Source organism: Brienomyrus brachyistius, chromosome 13 (genome assembly GCF_023856365.1).
Source record: "Brienomyrus brachyistius isolate T26 chromosome 13, BBRACH_0.4, whole genome shotgun sequence".
In the NCBI taxonomy this organism is placed as follows: domain Eukaryota; kingdom Metazoa; phylum Chordata; class Actinopteri; order Osteoglossiformes; family Mormyridae; genus Brienomyrus; species Brienomyrus brachyistius.
In genome coordinates this window covers 21,402,279-21,425,730 of record NC_064545.1, presented here as the reverse complement: position 1 = coordinate 21,425,730, position 23,452 = coordinate 21,402,279, and the positions used below count along the sequence as shown (strand labels likewise).

The window sequence follows — 23,452 nt, the reverse complement described above, 5'->3', positions numbered from 1 at the left end:
ATGGATGGATTAATAGATTCCATTGCTTTTCATTCTATTCTATGGCTGTGATTCATTCAATCATATTATTTCCTTTTAATTATCTTTTTATACAGTATTTGCATAAAACGGCTGAATGGTGTGGTATGGTGTGGTATGGTGTGGTATGGTGTGGCTAATCAGTACCCCAGGATTGGTTTGGGAAGCTGCCCAATAGATTAAAAAAAAAAAAAAGAATTTACTTTCTGTTACTGTTAATTTGCACATTTTATAATGTTAAATTGTTTTTTTTATTATGTTTTTTTTTTTTTAGAAAATATACTATTACTCCCAAGATGGACAAACTTAGACATTTTCTTTCACCGTCTAAGACATCTAAGACATCCGTGGTTCCCAAATAAGATGTATAACTCATCGCGCCAACTCATCGCAGCCAATTAAGTTCATTACATCATTAAATCAACTGCAGTACATCAGAGATGTTTAAATACTTGAGAATTTCTGAACCAGATTTATCCAGAATACATTGAGCTGTTGTTATGTATTTTGCATGTTGGTATAATAAAAACATAATCACATATTATGGATATTTATTTAGAATAACAAAGCGTTATTTCTGTTTAAACCTTCCATGATTCGTAATAAATCATTATTTGCGGCTACTTTGTAGGCTACCAGTCGTTATATTTGTTTCTTTATATGTGAATCAGATACGGTTGACCCGGCATTAGCAGTTCTGCTTTTCTGGTGGCCCGCTCAGGTCTCAAACAGCAGCGGGGAATGTTATGTTAAGCGTATAAACGTAAAACAAACTGACTTTTAAAATCTATCAAAGTTCACTAAAGATCTAATAAATATTCGATCATTTCTGACTTATTCAAAAAATCGGTTCAGATTTTGAATTCTCTATCAAAAACTTGAAGTAAATTTAATTAAGAGAATAAGCAAAGGTATTACAATTTGTTATGCACCGCGTCGTTTATTGCTGTTATATTTGTGTGGTGATGATAAACAGCTTATAATTATAGCAAAAATTAAATCCTAGTTAGTGAATTCTCATTCCTGAAAATTATTTTTAATGTGTTGTTTTAGTTCTCCCTCATTCGCAATAATCTGGAAAGTGTAATTATAAGGTTGGCGTTGCTGATTTAAACCTGCAATTTGTGTAATTTCGCAAGATTCTCTGTAGAGGGCAGCATAAACGATCGCGATCTAAGAAATCTGAGTTAGCGAACATATTGCATTTATAACGCAGGACCAGGGGCGCCGCTAAGGGGGGGGGGGAAGTTGGGACAATTCTAAGGGCCCACGCCCTTTAGGGGCCCCCAGAGATCTGAATGGGTGTGGTAGGGGGGCCCAACCTCATATTTTGTCATAGGGCCCAAAATTGCTAGCGGCGCCCCTGCGCAGGACAAATGGCATGCGCTATTTTACAATGCTCTGATATTTACGTATAGCTGTCTTTTGTTAAAAGGAAAAAGAAAAGTCAAATTCAATGTGACAGCACTTCCTTGAAGGGCCATAGCCAGCTATGAAGTCACGCAGGTCTGGACCACGGTGATTTTTTAAGAGCTAAAAATACATGTGTAAGCCAATTATTCACCTGAAAGAAAAATAAGGCTAACTAACGTTTCACATGACGAAATAACCGAAAAACAATAAACACATCACACATCCTGAGGAGGACGGTATCAATAATGCGATTCACAACAGGCAGCCCCCCGCCCACTCCCGGGTCTCACTATCTTTCAAACCCCGGCCCACGCCCTGCTTCCTTGTAAGATTCTATTCCGAATGCATGAACAAATAAATAGCCTAATGCACCGATTCAAATTTATTTGAAGGCATCAATTCATAACAGAAATTCTACGCAGTAAAAGTGTAGATTATCACACATATAAGCAGAAAGAGGTGACGTCTCATAATGCATTTTAAAATGTAGGCCTATTTAAAAATGGATGTACGCAAATGGTGTACTGCGAAACTGGATTACATTACCGGTACTACGCATTAGCGTAAATATCGGGGTTTAAGCAAAAGCTTTATTAACACTGATATTACAGCACCATGGAGAGCGGCAGGGTGAGACCCCCCCCCCTCCAAACACACACACACACACACACAAGATTACAATTATATCTCTCCATTATAACTCTCCATTAATTTCTATGGGGAAAACTCTAATCCCAACATGACGACCTTAACCCCTACCCAGCCCTAACCTTAACCATAAGTAACAAGCAAAATATGAGACACACACACAAATTATTTTTAAACTACTTAGGATAAATGCTGTAATTATGTTGAATGTAATATGCTATTAATAATAATAATAATAATAATAATAATAATAATAATAATAATTATTATTATTATTATTATTATCATTATTATCATTATTAATAATAATAATATCGTCGTTATTATTATTATTAGAATGGTTTACATGTTTACCCCACTGAATCGGTAATGGTTTTACTGAAAAAAAGCAAGAAAAGAAAAATAACAATAATTCACAGCGGAATACCAAACATCGACACGCGTTAATTTTCTTACAAAGTTATTCGTACCGGGGTTTGGGTTTCGACTAAACTAGTGACTTAGTGGGCTTACATAAGCAATAACTTTTTGTCTAACTTGACAAAACTCTCCATTTATTTAATATCTGCATTGAATAAACTCAAAACTTCTCACCGTTCAAGCAATGACAAGAAAAATTTAAGGATCTACGTGTTTTGCCTCACCGACTTAGTGCCCTGAGGAGCATGTAAACAATGACCAAGAAGCTCTCTTACTCATTATATCCAATGGCATTCAATTAAAAGTGTTTTGTGTTATAATAAATTAACAAAAAATGGATCTAACAACGGCAAAATCATAATATCGCAAAAGATTTGAATTATCCCGAATGCCAAAATGTGTTTTTAAAACCTCTCTCAATTTTCACTCGCGTTTACTGAAAGGTATAGCATTTAAAAAGTCATTACTTTGGTAAAATTCGTACTACTCTTGAAGAATCCCCAAACATCATCATCTAACGTGCGGCTTAACTTAAAGTTTCATCTTGCAGCTACTATCAAAGTTAGTAGCAAAAGCAAAGTTGATTCTGTAAATATTTAACAGGAACTTTGCAGGGTAAGGTCAGTAAAATCGCACCTAAGTGCATTCTTTTTTCTTTTTTTCCCATCCTCATCGAATCTACTCACTGAGAATCATTATAAAAGCTTAATCTAATCAGATTCGATATTATCCGACGTTAAAGTGGCCTTAATTGTGACTGGGAAATTCATAATTCCATTTTTTCCCTCTAAAACATACTCTGCGGCTAACGCAACAAATAACACCGCATATCTGGAATATTCAGATACTAAGGCGTGCTGGTGAGATAACGGAGGGTATTCCATGTATGAATCAGTATGTTCAGTCGGGTATAACAGTTTCAATCACCACTTTGCAATAGAGTACATACTCTGTACGCATGCTTGTAGTACACAAACTAGGGACATCAATCGTCGCGTCTGACTTTCATATGGTAATCAGCTAAGACTGATGAAAACAAAAATATATCAGAAGTACTTCGAGATATAAAACGCCTATTTAGTCTTGCAATTGTTCCTCTTATGGGGTAATGCAAGTTTAAGTATAGAAGTTGAATTTTACAATAAATTGGATTCTACTATTGTTTTTTCCAATTATTGTTCATTTGTAGTTTCCTGAACGATATTTTAGATCGTTACTCTTGCAATCTCCCATTTACACCATCCCATACATGATTTTCTTTGTATTTCGTATTATAATGAAAGTGGCGCAGAAAGCAAAATCAAATGACGCCCAGGCTCATTCTATAGGTCCATGTGATAAAGGAGTGAGCTACTTTTACGTTTTTATACACATTCCATTCTTTCAAAGCAATTCGGAAGGCGGTGTTTGTACAAAGTGTCTACTCCTTTTGCATGATCTTAGCAACAAAAAAAAGGTCCGGCGAGGTCAGGCGTCATTGGGTGGCGATGGTCTTAGACAGAAGCTGCCTGACGCTGCAGTAGGTGGCGTGTGATGTAATTTTCTAAGCAGATATAAATATGGTCAGTGGCCGAGCCGCGGTATGGCTGAACCGCGCTGTTATGGACAACCAACACTTCTTAACTTCTCCTTGAATTCAAAACAACCTGGAAGTGAGTGTGAGTCGACCTTCGTGGAAAACACATTCCCTCTCAGCAAGAAAAAAAAACAACTCCATTCAATAACAAGTGGATATTCTAAACGGGAAATTGGTCTGGAATTCGGTTTACAGGTTCGCTTCATTCTTTTTTTCCTTTTGCCAAATTTTTATTTAGTAATTTTTTAGAGTTATAAAAAAAGGTGACCACACAAGACGGAATTTTATCTGGGAGACGTGTGTCTATATTGAGCAGGATGACTGTCCAATCGGTCTTATTACCGCTCCTGGTATTTGGAGTGTTGTCCGGCTTGGTGCGAGGTGTCCCCCTTTCTGGCAGGCAGAACGGCACGTTAGACCGACACTGGGGGAGCCTCTACTCGCGGTCCTTGGCTCGGATCCACGGGGAAAAAAGAGATACCAACCGGGACACTGACTATCTTACTGGAATCAAAAGGCTGCGGCGTCTTTACTGCAATGTGGGTATTGGATTTCATATACAAGTGCTACCGGACGGAAGAATCACTGGAGTCCACAACGAAAATCGATACAGTAAGTTTAACTACAGTATTTAGATAATTTGGGTTTATGTTGAATAATTTGATAACAAGCAAAGTACAGCTCCGAACCGCGTTTTAAATCAGGATCTTAATTATTTTAAGAACATGATTATATTAGGCTCCCGTGTCGAAGTTTTCTGCCCATCAAATTACAATATTAAAGTTAATAATGTCCAGCAGTCCCCCATCGAAATATGTGCGATGAAGTTGCGGTACCAATGCGCGTGGAGTTTTGGTGCAAAAATTTCCTTTCAACTAATAGAAGGGACGTGATTATAAGTTGGGCGCAGGTATATGAAATGATAAATGCATTCACAGCACAAGACAATTCATTATATTTAATTTAGTTATTTTCTTTATTAAAGCTTTCCTTGTACCATCAGAAAATAGGCTACATGACTGTGTCCCATGCAGTTACTCTTCAATAAAAATCCAGAACGATCACCGAGCGCTCGGATTACGTCACTTTCATTGCCACAGAAAACACTCACGAGTCAGACGCGTAAATGTGAGCCTTTGAGCATTTAGTCTTTGATTTCTAGAAAAGGCGTACTTTTCACCACACGCGAAGCATTTCTAAGGAGGATGTTAACTTTTTGTGATGGCAGAGGGGCAACTAAATTTGAAGAGCTACGGGGTGTTTATGCTCCTGAACTTATTTTGATTCGTTAAAAAAAAGAGAAATAAAAGGCAACGTTAAAGAAATTGACACCAGAGCGCTGGAAACGTTGCTTATATGAGCATTGCATGTCAGTCTTGATCCTTGTCTACATAACTCCATTTACTGCGTATTATTTTAAGCTGCAGGAGTATTACCCTGTCAGTGTGAGGTGAGAATAATCTGCGTACCTCGTTTTTCATGGTAAATATGTATATAGGTATCCAAACGTATCCATTTTTTACACACACACACACACATACACACACACACACACGCACGCACACACACAGGCACGCACGTTGATATATTCATATATTTGCGGAACCATCCATACATTTATATGGGAAAACCCTAATCACAAAAATGACGATCTTAACTCTCAACCAGCCCCAACCTTAACCATAAGTGACGAAACAAAATACAGGACTTTTTGTTTTTTGATTGCAGTTACAGATTTTTATAAAACGGAGCTCCCTCTTGTTATGGCTGAACGCCATTATAAAAGGTTTTTTATCACATTGTGGGACATTTGTTCCCCACAGTGTAATATACACGTACCCCACCCTGCCCCCCCCCCTCTCTCTCTCTCTCTCTCTCTCTCTCTCTCTCTCTCTCTCTCTCTCTCTCTCTCTCACACACACACACACACACACAATTTCTATCACCTAATGAAGTATAATTCCCACACTAGCAAACACAAATCTGTCAGAAAGCCCTTGTCTAAATATCTTGCTGCCGTCATTCATTTTAGGTATTCTGGAAATTTCTCCAGTGGAAAGAGGAGTGGTCACCCTCTTTGGCGTCCGTAGCCGTCTGTTCGTGGCCATGAACAGCAAAGGGAAGCTGTATGGATCTGTAAGTACATGAAAGTGCGGTCTCGCCCATACTTAAAGACTACCAGCCCCGTGCATGGCTGGCATTGCCACCCTGTCACCGAGTGCCCCTTGGCATCGCAGTTCTGAGCGCAGTTCTGCCCTGTTTTCGTCCAGGGATGCTTTATTAAATATTATGCTCCATCCATCCATCCATCCCTTATATACAAAGTGACATACAGTTTAGAAGGCAGAGTCAGCCAGTCCCAGTAGCAATTGGGGGTTAAGGGCCTTGATTAAGGGCCCAACTGTGAAATCATTCTGCCAACCGTGGGATGGGGGCCATTCTTCATAAACATATGATGATCTTTAAAAAGGGCTTTAAGGGAAAGCAGTTGGTAGACCCAGGGAGACACAGTGTGCAGTTACCATGCTGGCCCCCCAAAGCATTTCAGCATCATCTGCTGAATGTTCCCATTGCCCTTTTTACCACGAGACCACGGGCAACTCCTCCCTTAATGCTGCGTGAATCCAGGGGCTATCGAAGCGAGGCGACCAATCGTAGCAGGACGTGACATGTCTCTTTCCATCTTCCTTCAGGGTCATTTCAACGACGAGTGCAAGTTCAAAGAAAGGCTCCTGGCGAATAATTATAACGCCTACGAGTCCACGGCGTATCCGGGGATGTACATAGGCCTGAGCAAAGTGGGGAAAACGAAAAACGGGAACCGCATCTCACCAGTGACCAGAGTCACACATTTCCTGCCAAGAATATGAACAAATCATGTGGAGGAATATGAACGTGGGGGGGGGGGGGGGGGGGGTTACACGTCGAGGACTCAAAGAGAGACTCAGAAAGACGCACTTTTTTGAAGTTTTACACAGGAACGGCGGTATCATGTTTAAGTTTACCATTCAGGTATGTATATAGTGCAAAAGACAATATATTTATTACACTGAGGCAGATTTTGGCTCTATGCATAGGATATACATAAAACTACTGGTTTATTTAATAACAGATATGTATATATTATTTATCATTATGTTTGCTGCTACAAGTACTGAACTGAAAATTTCCTTTATTTTACAAAGAGTTTTTTGTTTTTGTTTTGCACTGTTGATTAATAATACGGTTTTGTGTAAAACTTTCTTTTTCCTTCCCTGGGAAGAATTTTTTATGTGTTAGGCCTCGATCGGCAGCTACCGACATGCGTCGAGGCAGAAGGTGTTAGAAACTGACAGGCCTGTCCCTCATATCTGGGTTTGGCTCAAATCGGGCCTTGAACTTTGACTTGGACGGCGTTCGACTTGTGCCAGAGAGAAATCGCCCTCCTTCTACAGCTTGTTTGTAATAAAAGTCATTCACAGAATGAATATTTTACGCAGAAAAGTTCAAGGCCTTCATCATATGTGATATATATCTTTTATTGGCAGTTGATTTAAATAGCTTTTAGTTTTTCGGTATTTTGGTAGAGATTTTATGAAATCAACAGGTTAATAATCGAATGGTATATTTTGTCCATAAATTACATTTTACAAGTTAATTTCATTACTGCTATATTTAAACTCTAGGCAGTATTCTGCATATATAGCTGCTCCACCATTTCTTTCATGCCTTTTGTCTACCTTGTTTTGCCAACAGCCAGCGAACTCATTGTGATCAACTTTTGATCTCTCAGTGATCAACTTCCCTCAAAGGTTTTGCATTGGTTTGTCCTTCCTGGGTGTGTTCAACTACCTTCTAATCTATCTCCTAAGCAAAAGTTCAAGCCGCGACGAGGACTTAAGCTGGACCTTGTCACATTCAAGCTATCTTTACCCCGTGACTTACTTTAGTAAGGATAATCACTGTGGAAATATGTTCAGGCAGCTGTTAGGCTGCACTACATGGCCACCCTGTAATCCTATATATTTATTTACATTCTTTTTTTCTTTTCACATATAAGTAATATACCAAGAGAGCTTAAATAAGATAAGGACTGACCGTATGGGATACCCAACAAAGTTGGGATTTGTTTGAGGTGTTGCATTACAAAAGAACCACTTCAGCTTGACATGCTGATCTCCGTGTCTCCGAACAATAATTCCACTCCGAACATTTATAACAAAAACGTGAGACTCTTTCTAACATTCCTTCCAGACCTCTCTCTCCTCACTGAAGTCCGAGTGTCTACTTCCTCTCCGTAATGGCTTCACTGTGTTGCAATTTGTTTTTTTGTCTTTTTTTCCCCACTATATTTGTTTTTAGTTCCTTGGGCTAAATTTAGCAGTCAATCTCTCAAAAAGGAACATTAAGTAATTTCGTACCTTATGCTTTACCCAAAGTGCAGCAATTGCAGTAAGAAAAAATATAGCGCAAAAGAATGGATTCGAAGAAGGAAGATGTCGAAATGCTAAGGAGGTTCTCTTATGTTTTTCAGTTATATTCTTTATTATTCCTGCATTCAGGTCAGGAAGATGTAGCCGAGCATGGAAGCCTGACACTTGTGGTAACATGTTTCGACTAAACCGTGTGTAACCAGAATCTGCCTGTAGTTTTATACAGGACTCGTCAAATACTGTGGTGTATGTGCTGTGCACATTAAAGTTAATAAAATATATTTTGAAAGTATATTCACAAGATTTTGTTTGACTAATATTTGTGAATATTAGAAACCTTGTGGCAGATGAAATTTTAATACGTATGCATGCAGACTCACACACAGGTTTGTAATTATATCTTTGTGGGGACTCTCCATCTGGTCCCCACAATGTGATATAAAACAAATTCACAATTATAAACCATATCATGATAACACACAGGCTGAGAAAGCATACTCCTGAAACAATATAAATATGTAACTACACAAGACAGGAAAGGAAAAAAAAAAAAAACTATTTCCTGCAGTAGATTAAAAATATCATGCGCATTTGAACTGTTACCTCAAGCTATGTGTACAACTGACTGGAGGTCAGTGTGGCACCCGCAGCAATTCAGGCCTGTCATTGTTAGCGTGAGTAGCAATAGCTACAGATCAAACAGTGTTTCATAACAACTGTTTAGCGTCACACTGGCGTGATAGTGAAGACCTTCCAATCCAGTGGTGAGTGTCACACTCTTCAACCAAAGAAAAGAATCCAAAGGTAGGAGGACGGCAGAACAGACTCATTGTCAGATTCCCCTAGACTTTCCACTCCCTTGCTCAGAATAGTACCTGTAGCTTTGGTGACGCATTATCGACAAATATCACTATACCTCATAGGGGTCGAAGAAAATAAAAGGGCCGACATCTGCGATTGCTAAAGATTAAGCTCAAAGCCTGAGTAAGTTCCAGTGTCTCCGAAGCAGAGCTCCAGCCGACATCTCCTTAGTAAATTGATTATGCAAATAAGGTCAAACAGAGTAAATTGGTTTCTGAGGGCAACCTTAGGCAGCGCGAATGGAGGACAAAGTGCTGGCAAATAACAGAGTGTGATCTTACAGGAGGAAGCAGAGGGCGAGTCTATTTCAGGGGAGTGCTGTTTTAGCAGCAAGCCACCCTAAGCCCTATCTGAGGCTCTTAATTCAACTTCCTGAACAAGCCGAGTTCTATCAGAATGGTCAAGGAGCAACAACAGCTCTCTCTCTCCTTTTTCTTAAGTCGCCCCTGAAGTCCGCCATCTCAATGCATCTCAAAATAAACCTGGTTTTGGGACAATCCAGCTTTTGTGTGATAATGAAACTAACGTAACACCAACAGGACTTTCCAGGTAACTATTATAACCTCAGTTACAACGGCAGTGACTTTGTTTCATTGTCTTTTTCACATTTCTTTTGCTTCGAAAGAAACGGCCTTGCTGAAGAGAGACAGGTGTGTCCATTCAGTACATAAATACACTCGTATTTTTGGCAACTTGCTCTAAATTTAGCTTTTACCATTGACTGAAAAACGTCAACTCTGCATCCACTGCAACTTCGGCGGAGTTCTCAGCTTTTAGATGATTTAAAAAGTTTTTTTTTTTCTTTTTTACTGGTCAGAATTGGATCAGCTCAAGCCGGAACCAGAACAGTATCCCTCTCGTCCTCACTCAACCAAAAAAAACCCAAAACATTTATATTAATAATTTATTCATAATTAAATATTCCATAGTTCTTGAAATCATGACAATAAAACCTGAAAAGATCATGAAACCAAGAATTGCACACGGATTTCAAATAACTACGGCTGTTACAATAACTTAAAAGGAACAAGTACGTCATGCCTATTGTTTGATAGTAAAATAAACATTTATTCATCTCTCAAGGCCCATGGACTGGCATAGATGCCTGTTTATTCCAAAACAGGCCTTTCAAGTCCTGAAATATACAAAGACTTCACAAGGCAGCAGACAAGCCTGGAAACGAAGGACTAGGCATCGCATCACAGACAGTGTATTGGTAGTAATGTGCTGGGGCCCGATGCTGACCTGGGCAAACAAGCATCCCAGGAGGGTAGGACGCTAAATCTCTCGCATAATTTGTTTCCCTGTCCTTCGCAGTGCGAAAACAGGCCTGCTGGCTTGGGGTGATGGGCGATGGAGGGAGGGGGTGACGACTCCCACGTGACCTGATCCGCATCTCACACTACGCTAGTCACTCCCCCGCCCCCTTCATGAATGTGCATGTGAATGAAGCAACTTTACAAGTGGAGCTTCTCCAAGTCGCCAGACTGGTGAAAAATGGAGACGGTCTCTGAGCACCTCGTTCAGCCAGGATCACACACCAATGAGGGACACGCGATTCGTTAAGAACATTTAAATATAAAAATGTCTTTACTCAGGTTTTACTTTCCTCCCTGCGTCATGCCTTGTGGTAACGGCGTTTGTGAGACACTACATTAAACAAAAAAACTAACAAACTGAACATCTTTTGAGCATTATTGGCAGTTTAAGCCTATTACACATGACATCTCCCAAGTCTCCCAAAATTTGTTAATTTTAAAAAAAAACAACAAACATGCCCTGTATTACAGCCCCAACTGGAAGTTATACTTTGACTGACCTACTCAATTCTAAAGTTCTAAATTCGAATTCCAGCCATTTAAATAAAGACATATTAGAAACATTAGTAACCCTATTAAGATATTAAAATGATCAAGCCCCCCAGTGGCTCTTAGAAAACACAGGATTTGTGAAGATACATTTTAAATAAGAAAGACGTGAACATCGGAGGCAGATCCCTGCCCTGCCCTACCTCACCCCTGGGCAGCAGGGCTGCCTACAGCATCACTGAATCATTGCAGGGTCTCAGCATCCCGCAGGCATCACAGCCAAAGTTAATCTTAAAGCGGCTGCCTTTTTATCCAGTAAATAAAGCCGGAGCCCGAGAAGGCAGAGGGGTAAGACAGACGCTGCCAGCGGGATGGAGCTTGGCTGGTATGGACAGACCGCAAGCTGCCGCAGGTAGGCTGATGAGTTGGGGGCTGAATGACCCTGGCCTGCAGAGGGCAGTGATGTGCACTGACGGTGGAGGGGTAGGTGGATAAAACTCTTGTCGGCCGTTAAAGCTCTTCATGAACGAAGAATATACAGCCATTGCTGCTTTTATTATTAACTTTGGCCTGAATTCAGAGATTAAAGGCTTCGAAATCCCAAATCAGTCAGTAAATAAAAATAAAGAGCCTACTAACGTTGGCCAGCATTACAAAAAGAAAAAAGCTGATACAAGCCATTTCCTGCATGCCATACATGCCTAAAACAACAGGATTATAAGACTATGTATAAAACAAAAAAGTTGAAAACTACACTTCTGGATGGGTTGTAAAAGAAGAAAGACATGGGAACTGCAGGGTTGATGTTAAAGGCGGGAGTTACAAACGAACCCAGAGAGCAGGCAGCGTGCTGAACGGGAGGAGCCCAAGGAGGAGAGTCTGCCTTTCCTTTTGGACTCGGCACATTTTTAGTCCTAGGGCTGGAGAGTCGGCTCCCCTCCCTGTGTTTGGATCTGCCCAGCAGTACGAAGGCCTCGCTTTGCATGCTGGGCGCCTCCCTCGGCCTTGGCCACCTTCAGTGGGAGGATCGTATAACACGGCCGAATCCTGCCCTTGTTTTTCGGCTCTGCGGCTGCGGACAGCCCAGGGTGTGTGTACAGGGAGAGCCAGGTGCTCTGGATCGGCCCCGGATAGTCTGGGGCACCACACTCTGGCACACATTATTTTGCTACACGGCACTTGCTTCTATTCAAAGCCACTGACCTGTTGTACATTTCTGGACGTTTCCGGTTTTTCATCGGCAGGTAGATGAGCAACCTTTCAGTCAGAAGTCCAGTTGCTTAACTACAGTACCATCAGCTGACACCGGAGAAGACTGTGCTGAAATTAATATTTGGTTTCCATAGTGCAGGGGAAAGGTGCAAGTATCATTTAGGGGGCAGTGTCTGGCTCACTGGATGAGCGCGCAGTCATCAGAAGGTTGCCGGTTCAAATCCCAATTGTTAGAATGATTTCTCCGTTGGGCCCTTGAGCGAGTCTTTTAACCCCCCAGTTGCTCGACGGACAGGCTGACCCTAAACAGATAAGGTGTAAATATGCAGTATTCAGTCTTCCAAGAATTTTTGTAATATACTGATCTAACAGTTAATGCTAAAGAGTAAGAAAATTCTGAATGGAAAAAACAAAAAACTATTACCGTATATTACCTTATATTTGTACCATAATATAGATATAATTTGTAATTATTTGTGAAACAACGAGGATTTCTGGTTGTCTTTTCAAAATAATTAAGGCTTGGTCAGAGATGAGCTCCAGACATACATGTTGTTCAATAGTCATGGGCCTTTTGGAAAAATTTTTATTGATACCATGGCCCATTTGTTTAACCAACCCTGCAAATTTGATTCCACCAGTTCTAAATAAAATAACAGAACAATGAGCTAAAGCAAATTTATCCATCCATCCATTTTCCAAACCGCTTATCCTACTGTGTCGCGGGGGGGGGGGGGGTCCGGAGCCTATCCCGGAAGCAATGGGCACGAGGCAGGGAACAACCCAGGATGGGGGGCCAGCCCATCGCAGGGCACACTCACACACCATTCACACATGCACACCTACGGGTAATTTAGCAACTCCAATTAGCCTCAGCATGTTTTTGGACTGTGGGGGGAAACTGGAGTACCCGGAGGAAACCCCATGACGACATGGGGAGAACATGCAAACTCCACACACATGTGACCCAGGCGGAGACTCGAACCCAGGTCCCAGAGGCGTGAGGCAACAGTGCTAACCACTGCACCACCATGCCACCCCGCAAATTTATCCAGTACAGATCCAATCAAATTTCCCCACCTGGTCAGACCACAGACAAAAGTAGCAAAGAGGCACATCAGAGTTGCTGTGAACCTGCTCCTGTTGTGACTCACAATCTGTCAGAGAAGACAGACATAACAGCCAGCTAAGCGAAGGTGACTCCCCAGTCTGCTGGCACCGGCGACTGACTTCCCCGCACATCCACCTATACGCTTCCGAAGAAATCAGCTACCGACTTTCGTAGTTTGGGATTTCCCTGCACTGCGCCGACCAGATGAGAGTTACAGATAAGAAGCAGCTTTCACATCACTAAGCACTCCAGTGACACACAGATTTACGGGTCCGGGCCGATGCAAACCGGAGGCATTGTAGCTGGTCCAATGCGTCTGGATTTCATATGCTTACATCAATGAAACATCTTTCATCGGTCTTAGACACTGAGCTTCCAGAAAAGCGGACTAATATTAGCAAGCAGCTTAACTTTTGGACTATATACTCCACGATAAAGGTGGCACAGTGGAACAGGTCAAAACTTGTGCCTGGACGGGGGGTAGGTAAACCTATGTGAAGGAGGAGGGGTATACAGTGTTTGTGGGCCCCTTGCTCCTTAGTACATTAAATAGTAAGCGAGTCATTCGAAGACTTAAGATGTTTGGCCATTAAAAAAAAACACTTTAATAAGGCTTACCTTCACCCTCTGAAAAGTGCCCAGTTAGAACCGTGTTCCATGGCGAGGACTACAAGGGTAAGACCCAAACCCTGCAAGTGAAGGAAAAGTGATTAGTTGTCATTGCTGACACACAACAACAAACTGTGACATTGTGACATAGCAGGGGGAAGCTAATTCAGCACCCAGGGAGCGGAGCTTGGGGAGGAACCTTCCTCAGGGTACCTTTCACTAGTCAGGGATCTGAACCAGCAATCATTTAATTACAAGGGTGCTTCCCAAAGCATTAGACCACCACTGGTACAGGTACCCAGGCAGCACCTCTGAGAACAGGAAGGCCCTCCAGTGCATCATCACAAACTGCATCACAGCATGGTACCCAGACAGCACCTCTGAGAACAGGAAGGCCCTCCAGTGCATCATCACAAACTGCATCACAGCATGGTACCCAGACAGCACCTCTGAGAACAGGAAGGCCCTCCAGTGCATCATCACAAACTGCATCACAGCATGGTACCCAGACAGCACCTCTGAGAACAGGAAGGCCCTCCAGTGCATCATCAAAACAGCCCAGAAGATCACTGCCTCACAGCTTCCTACTCCAGAGGAACTTTTCAGAACCACTATAGCCACAAATCCAGAAACATCTGCAGTGATCCAACCCACCTCGGATACACTTCCTCTGCCTGGCAGGTGTTACAGAGCCCTGTAAACCCACACTGCATGACTGCAGAACAGCTTCTACCCCAAAGCTGTCCCACTGCTAACCTCACTGGGCCCCCCTCACTCCCCCCTCTCACAACAGCACCACACTGACCTGCGCTGAGATCCGAGACAGATCCACACCAAGCACATCACAGAATATGCACTCTGACTGTTCTGGCTCTTAGTCATCATACAGTCACCCATGTTGACTGTACGACGATGCTGTTATCACATTCATCTCAGCACCACAACCGTCTTCTATGTCATCCGTAATACTGTGCAATACTGTTAATCATGATCATTCTCTTGCAGTAATACTACAACTCTCAAGCACAGGTGCAATAATTTAACTCGTGTGCAATAATAAATGTGCAGTATTCCCCTTATTCTTTTATACTATGTATTTGTACATTGCTTTATGCTGTTTATTTTCTTAAAAATTTAACTTGTATATTTGTCACTGGGGCTTGTGCAGGATGGATCAAATGTCATCTCATCATACTTGTACAGTGACAATAAAGATATCTTGTATAAGATTAAAAAAAATAGCTGACCTCGATTGTCTTTTTATATTGCCACGACAGTGTGTATTCAGAACTCATCTGTAATTATCTAAAACATCATTTATTTAGTGATCGATAAAAACCCTGAAAAAAGGACTAGAAAACAGCAAAAAAAAAAAAAAACATTCAATTACCAGACCAAGTTTATGAGTAGGTCAGAAAAAGGCCATTTTCAATTGATTCCAGAAATAAATTTGAGAAAAAAAGATGGAGATTCTCACAAAAAAATTAAACCAGCGATTTTTATGGCAGGAGCCAGCCCCTTTTTGGCTTCTCGAACAAAAGTTTTTACAAGATAAGATTAACAAGCAAGTTAGGTAAAATGCAAACAAATATTTAGTGCGAAACTAGACAAAGTACAAGACAGTACGCATAGTGCAAACAAGTGAAACAAGTGAAAATAAGTTCAAAAAGTACACATTCTAAAAGTTCAAAATGTACGTTTTGTACACACAGTGTACAAACATCCTAAAAAAGTATATCAGGTCAATAAATGTGTAAATAACAGAATCCCATGTATTCACGCTAAGACACTGCTGACTACATAGGCCGCTGCAGCCCGGCCTTCCCCATTTGAGCGCTCTGAGGGACTGGGAAGGATGCACTGGAGTGCCTTCCCACTGGAAACTGGGAAAGTGATTGTTGCTGCAGGTAAGGAAACTGCGTTTTGTTGGCGCCCAGCAGCACACAGCCGGCAGTGAAATGCCAGGCCGTCTCTGCTCGGAGCAGTAATGAGGCTTCACTGGTTCACCAATGGCCTCGGCACTCGCATTCCTATCATTCCCCGATATGTGCTTTACATACAGGTGTTCAGAGGGGGGTGCATGTCGCCCCCCATGTCCATCACTCGCCACACCACACTGACAAGTGCAGATCGTCCTTGACATTTCTCTGGATACTCATATTACATGGGGAGCCAGTTGGAAGACTTGTCAAGGACATTTGGAGAAATGTTCAGGAGACAGAAGCCGCTGTTTATTTGGAAGTAAACACATATCTAGTACCTCAATAAAGGAGACTCATTTCTCAACTAGCTCTAGTAGCTCTATAAAGGAAATATTACTTACGCAGCAAGCTAACAATTTTAAACACTGTACTTGTTTGATGTCTACGACAATACAAAAAATTGAGGTGGTTCTGGTCAATCAGACACTTTCTCCTGAGCATTGGCAGGTTCTCCAAACATTAAAGCGACACAGATGTGCGTTTCTAACCGCAGGCCAATCACGGTGTCACCAGTACTACGAGGCCAACCACTGACATCAGAGAGTATTTTCAAACTGGGCTCATCAATAAAATAATCAATGTATCTTAGCATAGTGAATTTTCACAACATTACATTGCTTCAAAGGGCTTTACCTTGTTCCTGTCCAAAAAAACTGAAAACAGATTATTCAAGCACCTGTTATTAGATTATTAGGGAAACAAAACTGCCACATACAGGAAGCACCAGTGGCCAGAAGTAATGGAAAAGGCATTGACCTGCTTAGAGGAGGGTTGTGGGTTCAAGTCCCATCTGGGGTGGAAGCTAATCAGGGCCAGTGTGCTTACAATCAGAAAAACTGCCAGTTCAAATCCCAGACCCAGCAGAGGGATTTCACCGTTGGGCCCTTGAACAAGGCTCTAAATGTGCTATCGCTCCAGGGCCTGTGTGATGCTGCTTTCTCAATTGTACGTAGCTTTGGATAAAAGCTCCTGATAAATAAAATGTAGCGTGACACCAGAGGTACCTTCAAAGGGCCGGCCGCTCACTCAGGGCCCTTCACAGGATGTGTGCTGCTCAGGCAGCTGAAAGGCCTTCATGCTCCAACACGCCACAGCTGAGCCAGCGCCAGCTACTTACAGCTCCACCTGATAACTTCACAACCCGTATTTGTAAGCACTCAGAGGTATCAAACTGAAGACTTGGAGGTGGGGGGGGGGGGGGGGGGGTGTGAACTCACTCACTTCAATCCAGATCGCAGAAAAAATTGCATAAAAGGGATTTCTAACAATAACGCATTACAGCAAATGCGACTACTCTACGTAGTTTTAGGGTTACATCATGTTGTACCCATCAGTAAAAATAACTATACGAACATCTATACAAATCAATTTGGAATGATCCAACAGTGAAATCTATCAGGTTTATAAGGACTAGGTAGAGCTCAACGTATATGAATAATAAGGAAATATGTATAATTTTTAATGATGTGAAACACAAGCTGAATCGAACTGACATCCCCAGCATAATTACACCCAGGATTACGCACTTCAGCCTGCTATCAAATCAATGACACAGGCTGTTCAAAAACGTGTCTGGAATGCAACAGAACTGCATCTATTCCTATTCCTTAAAAGTACACAATTCCACAGTTAGTTTCACAGTAATTCGCATACTTAATTACTCATTTCATGTCGCTAACTTTCGAATATAAATTAACAAAGAGAAATAGGCAGACTATCATATTTTTTTAACGTAACGAACATTACATGCTCATTTATTTCTCTGTCCCACTTGCCAGGTGGCTGAAAGGCAGCTGAATATTATATCCAAAGTATTTTTTTAAATCGCAGTTCATTTATCGCAGGGACTGATTTCCCATTCATACAGAGAGGCACCATCGTGTGTCATGAGCAGCGTGTTAGCGCATTAAGTATAGAAAACACACATTCATTTAAAAATGTCATTTCAACACACCTCATATACTGGTGCGTTATATGAATTGAGTCCCTTCAAAGAAGGGGAACCTTGCTGATAAGGACCAGTGGTTCTCTCTAGGTTTAGTGCGGAGTGCATCCTGCAAGAAGATACAAGATTACCCCCATGCTGGTCCTGAGAATGCTTCTTTATAAGGTTTCCAACTGCTAAAGAACACTGTATCTACCCCTATGTGGTAAAAGCCTGGCATCCTTTACCTTCAAACACAGTGCTCACCTAAAAGGTTCAAAACAGCCCGGTCTCTGCAGGTGAGCTGAGCCTTCGTCACCATCAGGCAGATGGTGTCTTTCAGACAGGCTGTAAGAGACAGATTTCTCTTTAAAAGAAAAGATACAAGTGTCTATATCGTTAAAGGCTTTTTTTCGACTTTTTGTTTTGCGTTTGTTGCCATCAAACAGGCCTACGTTTCTGAGCCTGTCCTTGGAAGAAAAGTCACATCTGAGGACTCTTAAGCGAGGCCCTTAACCCCCAGCTCCATGGCTGACCTTTACTGTCAAGCTTGCTCTCACCTACAATCAATAAATGTACAAAGGTATTGTGACAGGCGGCCATTACACCTACAGGAATTTTAATGACACTCCATTATAAATACATAGTCATCAATATGAAGTTGGTCCCCCCTTTACAGCTATAAGAGCAGCCATTCTGCGGGGAAGATTTTCCACAACATTTTAAGAGTGTCTGTGGGAATTCCTGCCCATTCATCCAGAAGAGCATTTGTGAGGTCAGGCACTGATGTTGGACATGAAGGCCTGGCTCGCAATCTCCATTCCAATTCATGCCAAAGGTGTTTGATGGGGTTGAGCTCATGGCTGTGTGAGGGCCAGTCAAGTTCTTCCACACCAACCATGTCTTCCTGGACCTAGCTTTGTGCACTGGGGCACAGTCATGCTAGGACAGAAAAGGGCCTTCCAAGAGTGTTCCCACAAAATTGGAAGCAGAGAATTGTCCAAAATGTCTTAGTATGCAGAGGAAATACGTTTTGTCTGAATATTTAGCAAATCAAGCAAATCTGTAAAACATTGGGATAAGTTCAATAATGATTAGTAAAAGGTGACACTTTACAGAATTGGCGTATTGAAAAGCCGGTGTACGTCTATTAAACTATAACCAGCTTCATTTTCAGATTTAGTGCGTCACCTAGCGGGGACCATAGAAAATTGCGTACTGCGAATTTAAAAACCAATCATGAAACGGGTTTTGTAATGCCGCGTTGAATGGATGGATGTTTAAGTCTTCTGTCTTTTAATAAATATGTTTAAATATTGCATGAATCATTACAAAACAATTAACGAAGTCATTTTCTAAAAGTCAACACGCACAATGCCAAACGAGTAGGCCTATTTACTTGCGGATTACTTAAGCTACCGCGTAAAGAAAACGCGTGGAAAGCGTCGTGATTATTATTGGGGTTGTTTAACACAAATGTGACCGATTGCGCTATTACTCTCCAAAACATAAATAACAAAAAAAAACAGTTTAATCGCAATAGTAATTGTAAGACAGAGGCCCGTATACATTTTTTCTTAATGAATGATGGGCAGATCTAGTCAGCGGGTGACTTAAAAACACACAGTATCGCAAACTTGTTTGTTCAGCTGCAGTTAAACATGCTCACTATAAGAGAGCTTTGATTATTGATAATGGGTCTTTTTTTGGTGCAGAGCTGAATGGACCACGTACCGTGCACGATCCTGTCTTACGATTCACTTCCCAGAACTGCTCTGGCCAAGAAGGGAAAAAAAGTTATTGATTGGACTCACAGCGGCTGTATTTAAAGCGCAGGTGATCTGGCCCGTTCCACATGCGAGTTAAGGGTAGGAAGGGGGCTTATTCTGTATGTTTAACGAGGTCTTTCGGCATGACGTTCGGTGTTTATATCTTTGTTAACATAGTAAATATTTTATTTGCTGCTGGATCTTGGTGCTTCCCGCTACTCGACTCGGGACCTCAGTATGACAATGGCTGGGGGCAGCCTGTCCGTCTTAGGCATTTGTACGCTGCGAGGCGTGGACTGCATTTGCAGATCAACCCCGATGGCAAAGTGGATGGGTCTGTTCTTCAAAGCGCTAATAGTGAGTATATTAACTGTCGGGGATGGAAGAGGATGACCAGAGCTAAGGCGACCCATTACACTAGTGATGGAGATCCTGGCCAAAAATAAATTTAACGGACAACAAAGCAGTTTGTTGTGTATTATTTGCTGCGGTGAAAAAACGGGCCACACTTAATTGTATATTCATGTTTAAATTTATAATGAAGTATATTTTTATTCAGGCCTATTGTATATTCTTGTTAGTAAAATGGTCAGTCAATGAAAGTATACAATTTATTGAAGCACCACTTGTAATTGCAAAGTATATGAATTAAAAGCATCACATGCAATGGAAATACAACTTTAGCTGGTTTAAAATGAGTGTACATGCATTTCCCATTAGTTTGTAATCTTTAAGAAAAATGAGAAAAGTTAATCACTTTTTTTTTAGGTTTAATGGAAGTCGTACCTGTTGATACAGGATTTGTTGTTATCAAAGGTGTAGCGACTTCCAACTACCTTTGCATGGAGCAAAGTGGAAAATTGTACGGATCGGTAAGTTGGAAGAAGATTGAACAATATTAACTCATCCTTGTGGAATCACACCTGTTTGACTTAAGTTATAGGACTTAATTCATTCTTGACAGAACCACACAAACAGAAAAGCTGACCGGACGAATCCTTTATTTACCCTGAACTAGGTACATCTGAGACATATCAGATATCTGTCTTTAAGAGACGGGTTTGTAACACAGTTGTGAGTGCAGATGGTCAGTAAAGGAGAGAAACCTGGAGTTTTGATTAGCTCACTTCCCAGTGATGTTCTGCCAGGTCCGCCACTGGTCAGAAGTCCGTTCATCCTCTGCCTGAGCCAAGACTAACAGTACTCATGTGAGATCCGAATTTACTTTTAATGGCTGGGGGAAGTGTACGCAGAAATGTCAACAAGCAGACACCTGTGTCAACTATTGGCAGACTGATACCTAATACTTAGGGGCCAGGATTATTTAGCATTAAACACTTATGCACTGTGCACCTCTTCAAATATAACATGATCAAGGGAATTATCTTAATTTTATTTATTCACTGATGGTTTTTTTGGTGGGTGGGGGGCTGGGGGCATGCTGTTTAAATCAATGAGCTATCCTGAAGAATTACATTCTCTTAAATATCTTAGCTATTTGTAGGTTTTAAATAAAAACATCTATGGCAAACACAAAAATCTGTATTTCCTGCTGCCCTCCGTTAAAAGCAGTCCACATTGTTGAAAAAAAGTAAATGCTTTGACCTGTGTAATTTTACATTGGCTGAGCTGATCCTTGGGTAAATTATTCACATTGTTATAGGGAGAAACACCCCGACACAGTAATTAGAACATTTCAGAGCAACCTTTGCCCTGCACTGAGGCATGTTTGCCCAGCTAGAATCTCAATGGATGGAATAGGTAGCAGCAGCCCTGCTGGCCTCCGGGGGGATTCTGTTTATTGTGCAAACAGTATTCGAAGAACTTTATGCAGAGTCTGTATGCTTCAAAGATGCCTGCGCTTCAACTATTCATGTCATCGAAGTTCCACGCACCTGTTTCTCATGATATCTCAGTCTTTCCCTCTTTCTGTCATCCTCGGCAGACCACCTATGTCAAAGACAGCTGCTCGTTTGAGGAGCGAGTTCTTCCCAATGGATACAACATCTACGTCTCAGACAAACACGGCATGGCAGTGACCCTGTGCAGCAGCATGCAGAGGCGGCAGGACCAGCAAGGAGGCCCGTCTTCTCTGTCTCACTTCTTGCCACTGGCGAGCACTGTTTCACTGGAGCCAGTGAACATTCAGCAGGCAGAAGCTGAGGAACCTGTCAACACCGGGCAGGATCCACTGGACAGTATGGACCCTTTCGGAAACCCGTCCTGGGTCTTCATGCATAGTCCCAGCTTTCAGTGACCACCATCATCTTTGTCCATGTCCGTCATCCCTCTTGAGCTTGCAGAAGGTCAGGCAGAGCAAGAAATTGTAGAATGGATCTGGAATTACAGTCTGATAGGAGATAAAAAGCTGAAGTGCCCCGAAGAATGCCATGCTCACAGCCCATAATGGGCCACTCCAGTTCAGGAAGAGTACTAGCATTTAGAAATTGGGGCATTTAGAAAGTTTTTTTCTATTATTACAGAATTTTGTTTTGATTATTAAGATAAATTTTTGTTCATAAATGCACCGATATATTTAAACATTTTTTTTATTTAATTTTTTTGCTGTAGCTCTTCCAGGGAATTCTTTTTTTGTATTTAAAATTGTACATAATAATAATATCACTTTTGTGTATAGATATGTAAATATAAATGTATTAAAGTTTTTTTGTAAAAAAAACATTTTGATATTTAAATGCGGTAATTACTCATCGTTTTTATAAACATTGACATATTTTACATCTTGTCTATTGTTCTTAGCAAGACTTTCATAGTAAAATGAAAATAAATGAAAATATACCTTTAAATGGATGATCGATATTTCACCTGACGTTAGGCATCACATTATCGATATAACGATGTCATCGCAGAATGCATTTCAGAAAATATTTTCAGGATAAACTCGTAATTTCTTACCATTCCATGTAGCGAGTTAAACCAAATCCCTGACACTTATTTAAATTGTGGATTATAGATGTCTATGCAATTTGTCGATCAGTAATTATTCCATAGTAATTAGTCAGTTTATCAGACTTTGGGAAACTATGCAATGGACAGCCCATCTTATACTTCCATCTTGTGGCCAAAAGGAAGAACTGCAAGGTTATCCCGCGTGTGAGGTCCCTCTGCCGGTGGTATTTATAACTGTGCCGCTAATGTATCCCAGGCACTCAATGCAAGACAAAGGAAACGATTCAAGCAGTTAATAAACAGTGATAAAAGTTACATTTTTATAGAACTTTGCACGAACCGAACTAAAAGGTTAGATCAGAGCTCGCATGTGTGTATGAATACATACGTGAGCGGCACAGGGACTCAGGGGGACTGCCTGGCGTCTCGCGCATCTAGGCTGGGGGGTCCGACTCGCAGCCCTGCTCTCACTCTCTGCGTCTGATGGGTTTCCGCACGGTACTTGAATTTTCCACCCGAAGCCCAAAGATGTACTTCGATTAAGGTCATCACTAAATTGTCCGTCTGTCCATCTATCCATCTATCTATCTATCTATCTATCTATCTATCTATCTATCTATCTATCTATCTATCTATCTATCTATTGTGTTAAACTGGGGTATCAGAATACAAGTAGGCAATCGGTCTCTCTCTCCTTGCCACACGAAACCTATATTACACACACACACACACACACACACACACACACACACACACACACACACACACACACATATATA

General features: G+C 41.3%; 2 protein-coding genes and 1 long non-coding RNA gene across 7 annotated transcripts in view; 2 read left to right on the top strand and 1 right to left on the bottom strand.

Annotated features, from left to right (window-relative positions):
• The window catches only part of LOC125706886 (uncharacterized), a 56,974-nt gene extending 37,202 nt beyond the window's left edge, over positions 1-19,772 (bottom strand). For all 4 annotated transcript variants that reach the window (XR_007382089.1, XR_007382090.1, XR_007382088.1 and 1 more), the window contains exons 1-3: positions 19,729-19,772; positions 18,262-18,342; positions 14,098-14,168 (exon numbers count right to left, since the gene is read on the bottom strand). This is a non-coding gene — a long non-coding RNA (uncharacterized LOC125706886). The remainder of the gene's footprint in view (positions 1-14,097; positions 14,169-18,261; positions 18,343-19,728) is intronic.
• Positions 4,291-6,945, top strand: LOC125706884 (fibroblast growth factor 4B-like). The gene is made up of 3 exons (XM_048973737.1): positions 4,291-4,687; positions 6,108-6,211; positions 6,769-6,945. Exons 1-3 carry the CDS (start codon positions 4,393-4,395, stop codon positions 6,943-6,945), a joined length of 576 nt encoding a protein of 191 aa, XP_048829694.1. The 5' UTR covers positions 4,291-4,392.
• fgf19 (fibroblast growth factor 19) lies at positions 19,717-22,340 on the top strand. 2 transcript variants are annotated; one of them, XM_048973733.1, is made up of 3 exons: positions 19,717-20,120; positions 20,532-20,635; positions 21,709-22,340. In XM_048973733.1, the coding sequence occupies exons 1-3, from the start codon at positions 19,850-19,852 to the stop codon at positions 22,018-22,020; spliced, it is 687 nt and encodes a 228-aa protein (XP_048829690.1). In that variant the 5' UTR covers positions 19,717-19,849; the 3' UTR covers positions 22,021-22,340. The 2 variants fall into 2 exon arrangements, with proteins under 2 accessions (XP_048829690.1, XP_048829691.1); XM_048973734.1 differs by having other exon boundaries at positions 19,717-20,635.
• The last annotated feature ends 1,112 nt before the right edge of the window (positions 22,341-23,452 follow it).